This window comes from Salmo salar, chromosome 01 (genome assembly GCF_965601325.2).
Source record: "Salmo salar chromosome 01, fSalSal1, whole genome shotgun sequence".
Lineage (NCBI taxonomy): Eukaryota > Metazoa > Chordata > Actinopteri > Salmoniformes > Salmonidae > Salmo > Salmo salar.
Window position 1 is genome coordinate 140,362,679 of NC_138291.1, and position 8,250 is coordinate 140,370,928.

The 8,250-nt window shown below is 41.7% G+C and overlaps 1 protein-coding gene across 2 annotated transcripts; it reads left to right on the forward strand.

Annotated features, from left to right (window-relative positions):
• Window positions 1-3,102: 3,102 nt before the first annotated feature.
• Window positions 3,103-8,250, forward strand: LOC106562358 (heterogeneous nuclear ribonucleoprotein D-like). 2 transcript variants are annotated; one of them, XR_001319017.3, is made up of 9 exons: window positions 3,103-3,395; window positions 4,128-4,296; window positions 4,481-4,642; window positions 4,856-4,987; window positions 5,202-5,313; window positions 5,535-5,696; window positions 6,494-6,600; window positions 7,035-7,138; window positions 7,885-8,250. XR_001319017.3 is itself a non-coding variant. In XM_014127190.3 (8 exons), the coding sequence occupies exons 1-7, from the start codon at window positions 3,307-3,309 to the stop codon at window positions 6,562-6,564; spliced, it is 897 nt and encodes a 298-aa protein (XP_013982665.1). In that variant the 5' UTR covers window positions 3,106-3,306; the 3' UTR covers window positions 6,565-6,600; window positions 7,885-8,250. The 2 variants fall into 2 exon arrangements, 1 of the variants encoding a protein (XP_013982665.1); XM_014127190.3 differs by lacking the exon at window positions 7,035-7,138 and having other exon boundaries at window positions 3,106-3,395.

Consider the following 8,250-nt stretch of genomic DNA (forward strand, 5'->3'; position numbering starts at 1 on the left):
CAAGTCGAAGAACACCATCCCAACTGTGAAGCACGGGGGTGGCAGCATCATGTTGTGGGGGTGCTTTGCTGCAGGAGGGACTGGTGCACTTCACAAAATAGATGGCATCATGAGCAAGGAAAATTATGTGGATATATTGAAGCAACATCTCAAGACATCAGTCAGGAAGTTAAAGCTTGGTTGCAAATGGGTCTTCCAAATGGACAATGACCCCCAAGCATACTTCCAAAGTTGTGGCAAAATGGCTTAAGGACAACAAAGCCAAGGTATTGGAGTGGCCATCACAAAGGCCTGAACTCAATCCTATAGAAAATATGTGGGCAGAACTGAAAAAGCGTGTGCAAGCAAGGAGGCCTACAAACCTGATTCAGTTACACCAGCTCGACGACCGTTAGACCCGATGACGTGTTTCTACGCATGAGTTTAGCAAGCCAACGTCGCCATGACATCGCCTACAAGTGTGATTGGGGTTTTCTATTGGATGAACAGTTTTAGCCTATCTTCATACTGTACTGTATTTATTGGTACTTGTATGAGGTCAAAGCGCATGTGAGGTCTGAAAATAACCAGTAGATGGCGACAGAAATGCTTGCTTTGGCTATCTCCAGCTGTGCAGGTACTGTATCTCCAACTGTGCTGCTCCATGGTGCTGCTCCTGGAGAAATATTACAGTATCTGTCTCTGGCTGTTGCAGAGATGTTTGAAACCTCTTTTCAGTTTCTTTGGTGTATGTTAAATGTTGATTACAATGGAAATCATATGCAGCATTTCATTTTGACACAACAAAAAAGGGCATTTACTGTGCGACAATTTTACCACAAAACCTCTATTTTGCCAAAATCTGAGATTTTAAAATAAATTGCATTTGATAAAATGAAGAAATATTAAAATCAGGAAGTTGTTTGTAATGATGATGATCTACGATCAGCTTTAACATTCCCAATCATAACCATAGTCCTTTACGTAAAAACTCAAAGCTGAGGTCGGACCAGTGCTTGTAGTAAAGATCACAGCGCCTCCCCCACTGAGAACGGTTGTGATTTGATTTATTAGGATCCCCATTAGCCAACGCCAATGGAGACAGCTAGTTTTACTGAGGTCTGACATAACAAAAAAAAACATTACAAACAAGACTTTACAATTTACATACATTTAAAAACATGAACATGTAGTGTGTGTGTGTGTGTGTGTGCGCATCTATCAGTTCCACATACATGTCAATACATACACACAACAAGTAGGTCACATGGGGGAGAGGCATTGTGCTGTGAGGTGTTGTTTTATTTGTTTTTTGTAACCAGGTTTGCTGTTCATTTGTTCTATATAAGAAGGGAGTTCCATGCACTCATTGCTCTGTATAATACTGTACGTTTCCTTGAATTTGTTCTGGACCTGCGGACTGGTGGCATGTCTAGTGGGGTAAGTGTGTGTGTCAGTGCTTTGCGTAAGTCTACCATGCAAACAATTAGACATTTCCAACACATTAATGGTTCTTATAAAAACAAGAAGTGACACAGTTAGTCCGACCTCAAGTCTTAGACAAGAGCGACTGGTATGCATAGTATTCATGTTCGTCCTCTGATTACAATGAAGAGCAAGATGTGCTGCTCATTTCTGGACCAGCTGCAGCTTAACTAGGTCTTTCTTTGCAGCACTTGACCATATGACTGGACAATAATCAAGATCAGATAGAACTAGAGCCTGCAGGACTTGCTTTGTGGGGTGTGGTGTCAAAAAATCAGAGCATCTCTTTATTACGGACAGATCTCTCCACATCTTTACAACCATTGAATCTATATGTTTTGACTATGACTGTTTACAATCTAAGGTAACACCAAGTAATTTAGTCTCCTCAACTTGTTCAACAGCCACACCATTCATTACCCGATTCAGCTGAGGTCTAGAACTTAGGGAATAATTTGTACCAAATACATTGCTCTTAGTGTTAGAGATGTTCAGGACCAGTTTATTTCTGGCCACCCATTCCAAAACAGACTGCAACTCTTTGTTAAGGGTTTCAGTGATGTCATTAGCTGGTGTTGCTGATGGTTGAATCATCAGCATACATGGACACACATGCTTTGTTTAATGCCAGTGGCATGTAATTTTTTTAAATAGAAAAGAGTAGACGGCCTACTGGTACACCCCACTTTACATGTTTGACATTAGAGAAGCTTCCATTAAAGAAAACCATCTGTTCTTTTAGATAGATAGTTCTGAATCCACGATATGGCAAAGGTTGAAAAGTCATAAAACATACGTTTTCTCAACAAATTGTCAATAATATCAAAGGCTGCACTGAAATCTAACAGTACAGCTCCCACAATCTTCTTATTATGCATTTCTTTCAACCAATCATCTGTCATTTGTGTCAGTGCAGTATGTGTTTGAGTGCCCTTCACAAGCATGCTGAAAGTCTCTTGTTGATTTGTTTATGGAGAAGTAGCATTGTGTAGTAGCATTTTTTCCCAACAGTTTGCTAAGAGCTGGCAGCAAGCTGATAGGTCTGCTGTTAGTGCCTCTTTACCACTCTTGGGTAGCAGAATGACTTTGGCTTCCCTCCAGGCCTGAGGACAGACTTTCCTCTAGGCTCATTTTAAAGACATGACAGACAGGAGTCAGATACCATCCTCAGTAGCTTTCCATCTAAGTTGTCAATGCCAGGTTGTCACTATTGATCAATAAGAATCGTTTTTCCACCTCTCCCACACTAACTTTACAAAATTCAAACTTGCAGTGCTTTTCTTTCTTTTTTTAGAGTGAGTGACTAGTTACCACACCCACAAAGTCAAACATTGTCTATATCGTAGAAATGTATGAACACCAAAAATAGCTTTTTTACATTTTTATTTAATTTTAGGCCTAATGTTAGCAGTGTGGCTAAGGTTATGTTTAAAATAAGATTCTAAGAACATACATTGTGGAAATAGGCAAGGTTTAGGCATAATTAGGACTTTGCGGCTGGGGTAACTAGTGATGACACGCTGATGTCGCGTTCAAGTAATAGTCGGAACTAGGAAACTCTATTTCCGACTTGCCAACTTGTTGTAGTTATACACGTGCCGCGTTCAACGATACACACCAAGTCGGAAATGTCCGCGTTTCCTAGTTCCAACTAGCATTTGAACGAGGCATGAGCCCCCGCAAACAAACCACATCATCTGCGTCATTCCCCGCCACCCTGGCCGCCCTAGATGTCAGCCATTTTACATAGCAATCGCGACTGAATTCGTCCCAAAAAGTAGCTAGCAATCAGGCCTAAATACAAATTTATATTTACAGCTGACAACCGCCTGAAGTGAAAAAATGGAAACCGAAGGCCAAGTTGACTTCAGCACAGACGAGTTTCCAGAGGGCTCCAAGATAAACGCAAGCAAAAACCAGCAGGATGACGGGTAAGCGACTAACCAGCTAACGTTAGACAAGTAACATTACAGTAGCTAACTTACTTTTACACGTAACTAGCTACTGTTATTTTGCCAGCTGGAGACAAGTAGTTCACGTTATTGGAGTGGCAACAAGCCAAAGTATGCTAGCTAGCTAACGTTAGTCCCTGTTGTGATCGTGCATAGCTAGCTAACTTGTTAACTATCTAACCAGCGCGTCATATCTGGCCAAGTTGGCTGACGACGTTAACTTGACTAACCAAGTTGTCACCGCGATATTTATAACTTCTGAAAAGCATTGATTTCTATTATCAGATTGTCATTGGTGTAACGTTAGTGTTAATGGTCTTGTTGGTTATTGCCTCACTTTTGTTCCTTCTCATACACTAAGTTACTGCTGGTTTAGAATCCTGACATATACAATAATAAACCTGTCCTGAGCATACACTCCGAGACTAGAATCAGAAGTGTGACGAAGTTCACTGTTCAGGATACAGTGACAAAGCTGTTGCCTTTATAGTTAACCTTTCTAGACAGCTTTAATCATTTAGGCCTAATCAGCTTGCAGGTGACAGCTATCAAAGCTTGATCTAATGTAAATATGTCATAGTTAGTGACTCAGCTTGTTAGGGAGGTAACTTCAAGATTATTTTAGTCTGAAATCTGTGTCAGTAGCAGTAAGGATGTAGTTATGACTGTCGGATGTCGCCTTTATTAGTCTCCTTCATTCTCCATTCACAGCAAGATGTTCATCGGAGGGCTCAGTTGGGACACCAGCAAAACGGACCTCATGGATTACCTGTCGAAGTTTGGAGAGGTTCTAGACTGCACCATCAAAACAGACCTGATGACGGGCCGGTCCCGGGGCTTCGGCTTTGTCCTCTTCAAAGATGCAGAGAGCGTAGACAGGGTAGGCACTAGAGCAGACTGAGCACAGGACAGGGCATGATGCCTCTTCTTGTCTTGTTTTCTTAATTCTGCACAGATGTGAAATAACTAGATAGGTTTGAAGACATACATAGTTGGCATCCACTCACTTCACTTGAACAATCGCACGCACACCCTGTTTCACTGACACTTTGTCCTGTGTGCAGGTTTTGGAGCTGAAGGAGCACAAGCTGGACGGGAAGCTGATCGACCCAAAGAGGGCCAAAGCCATGAAGGGGAAAGAGCCGCCCAAGAAGGTGTTTGTCGGAGGCCTCAGCCCAGACACCCCGGAGGAGGAGATCAGGGAATACTTTGGAGCTTTTGGAGATGTGAGAGAATGCTTGTACTGTCCAATATATTCATGTTTTATATACTGTAGACCCATGCTTTTAGGAAGTTGTATGTCCACTGAGCGATAGAGCTGATGCTATTGTATGATCAACTATCCTCTTCACGTGGTACAAAGACTGGGCGATTTGCAGAATGTTATGATTATTGTCTTCATAGCAGCTAACTGAGAGAAACTCTTGTGTTGTTTCCAGATTGACAGCGTCGAGCTTCCCATGGACACCAAAACCAATGAGCGACGTGGTTTCTGCTTCGTGACCTACTGTGAGGAGATCCCTGTCCAGAAGTTGTTGGAGTGCAGATACCACCAAGTCGGGGGCGGAAAGGTAGCTGGAGTCCGCTTATTCACAGTGAACCCTGTTACCCATCTTGCGCTGATAGGCAAAGCTATTCTTTCTATGCTATTTAACCAACTTAGTTTAGATGGTGATTTTGAAGAATTATGTTTGCAGTCAAATAACATGCGACTGTAGGTTCTTCAAGAAAATGTCAGCACTGTTTTTCAGACGTGTTTTGGTTCCTGGTGTGTTTTCTCTGCAGTGTGAAATCAAAGTGGCCCAACCCAAAGAAGTGTACAGACAGCAGCAACAACACAGAGGAGAGAGGGGGGGCTACGGTGGAGGCGGAGGATACAGGGGCCGGGGAAGAGGAGGTATGTACAGCTACATCTAGCCTATGGCACTGAAGAATGCACATCAGAAGAATCCGTTTAAATTCAATCAACTTTATTCTTCCACAAGGGAATTTCTTGTGTGGCATTTGACACATGCAACAATGACAGTGCTGATGACCGAAGAAAATCAAGACCTACAAATGTCTTTGAAACTACAATACATACATGTCACACTAAACCTTTCCATTGTCTCTGTGCAGGTCAGAGTAGCTACAACCAGGGTTACAACAGCTACTACGGCCAGAACTATGGTAGCTACGGCAACGGATACAACCAGGGATACAATGGCTACACAGGCTATGACTACTCTGGCTACAACTATAATAGTTATGGTTATGGACAGGGATACGACGACTACAATGGTAAGCTACACTATTGATGGCAACTATCGAAACAAGCAGTGCCTTTCAGCCCCCAGCAACAACTCTTGTACCTATAGCTAAGACAACAGGTGGAAAAAATGTCTTCTTGTATGTACTCAATAGCTCTGGAAAAAATAAAACTGATGTCTGTAATGCTGCCTGCCTTGGGTCTCTTTGCTCTGGTGCATGTTTGGGAGGGGTCCTCCATATCCAGGCAGTGCACTTTGTTATTTTATAGGGAACACTTGCAACATTAATGATCATTGAGCCCATATACAGTTCTATAAGATTACGTTTGTATGGCACACACTTCTTAAGAGTACTTGTAGTTCAATTCCTGGGTATATAGAGTAAAGCACACCTTAATGTACAGAGTCTCTTTAGCACATTTGAGTTGTTTTGTCACGTACACCAAATAGGCGCAGTGAAATGTACAGGGTCAGCCATAGTAGTATGGTATTGACCTTTCGGTTACTGGCCTAATGCTCGAACCGCTATGCTACCTGCTGCCCAATCTTGACACATGATTGTGCATCTCAGTACTGTTTCAAAAACATTCCATTTGAAAGTCCAAGAAAAAAAATATCAATTAGGTACACAAACACTACATCCTACTGATTTATTTATCATTTCTTGCTGCCATTTACCCCATAAAGGAAAGTGAACTTAAACTCCCATGTCAACTGAACTCCAATTGATAACACCTTGATAGGATTTCCTCCTGCAACTGTTTTGTTTCTGAAGTTCTCCTGTGACCCTCAATCTTCCTGACCTCTAACCCTTGACCTTTCCCATAGGCCAGCAGAGCAGCTATGGGAAGGCCTCTCGAGAGGTCACAACCCACCAGAACAACTACCAGCCTTACTGAGCTGATCTAATCCAACAAGACCTGCTTAGACCTCTGGTAAGACCACACTCTCACCGTCACATTAGGCCTGACCTAAAAAAAACTTAAAGATCAATAGACACTAAACAATTACTTTAAAACCTATCAAGAGAGAAAGCAAGTGGTTTCTATTACCATGCCCCCCCCCCCCCCCCCTCCCCGTTCTGACAGATAAATCTAAAGAGTCATGTCTATAGATCTTTAATTGAAAAAAATGCTTCTGTAGCGGTTTGCCTTTTTTATTAAGCTCTCCAGAAAAAACGTAAGCGTTTTTCTGTAGATTGTCCTTTTTTCCCTTGCTTTTTAACAGGTGTTCATAAGGAAATAACATAAAGAGACTTGATAGCATTGTTAACAGGTAAAGTACTGCTAAGGGTACAGAGTAAGGACCTATCCTAAGTTTTCCTTTTCTTTTCCTAACTCTGATGTTGTACCTTGTTTGTACCTGCCAGCGGGGACTTCATTGCAGGCCGTGTGTCGCCTGACCACGACAATCTCTGGGCGTCGCACATAGCGGGCAGAGAGCACGGCATGCACAAGAAAACGCTGTCCTGCGGTATGGTCTCTTCACACTTCCTGTAACCAGCGATTTTTAAACAAAAAGAAACATAAGAAAAAGGACAAATTAATCTCTTTTTCAGTTTAAGTGTTTGCTTTAACGATTTGTCAAATTGATTTTTTTACAGGATATTAATATGAAACAGTAAAAAATGTACCTTGACTTGTATTTGTGTATTGTCTTAATTTTAGTGGTCTTGTGTTTCAGTTCTGGAGCTTCAGTGGTTTTTTTGTTTTTTTTCTATAATGAACCCCTTTCTTAAACTCAATGCTTGCTTTTTCTTTATAGCCCTTAGAGAACTTCACTTGATAAACACAACTTTTTTTTAAACTTAGGTGTTAAAGATCATATGTAAACCAGCTTTATGATGCCATAAAAAGCTGACGACTCAAAATGTAATATTTGAGCCATTTGTGTAGCTGGCTTGAAACTTCCACCAAATGTTTTACCTTTTTATAGTTTAGATATGGTCATGTTTGGGCTTGCTCCTTAATGGTGAAATTGAGCCACCAATTCATTGGAGCTGAAGCTTTTGCTGGCCGGTGAGCTGTTACAGAACCTTGGTGAAGCTGCGAGTTCTACATATGATCTTTAAAACGGAATGGAGAGAAACAAACTATTAATAGTTTAAAGTTGACAGCACAAGCAGAAGTTAAACAGTGAAACATGGACGTGCAAGGTTCACTGTGCCTTACAGAGCTCCAGAGTTGGTAACACCTACTGTGTTGTGTCCTTGTTTGCAGACGGACTGGGCTGGCTGGTGGACTGGAGAATGACCCTGTACCCATGTGGCAGCATTGGGGGATGAATCCTATCCTCTCCTCAGATCAGCTCATGTTTTAAACACCAGAATCCTCTTCCTGAGATGAAGCTGTCATGAAAACATGCAGCGCTTCTGACTTTGTAAATAGCGAGGTTGACAGTTTTTGGGTTCTTGTCCCCCCCCACTTCCCTTCATCTTGTACTGTGCTGAGGTTGTAGGTCTAGGTTTCATCATGATTTAATGTGTTCTTATTACGTTGATTTAACTTAGCCTGTTTTCTGTTTTAAACTTGGATTTTTCTGCAGTGTTTTGGATAAAGGTATTATTAAAGAGGGTACAAAACAGA

Coding starts and splice junctions, on each gene's coding strand:
- LOC106562358 (XM_014127190.3), top strand. CDS start 3,307: ATGGAAACCGAAGGCCAAGTTGACTTCAGCACAGACGAGTTTCCAGAG. Junction 3,396..4,127: donor AAAAACCAGCAGGATGACGG/GTAAGCGACTAA, acceptor CTCCATTCACAG/CAAGATGTTCATCGGAGGGC. Junction 4,297..4,480: donor ATGCAGAGAGCGTAGACAGG/GTAGGCACTAGA, acceptor TCCTGTGTGCAG/GTTTTGGAGCTGAAGGAGCA.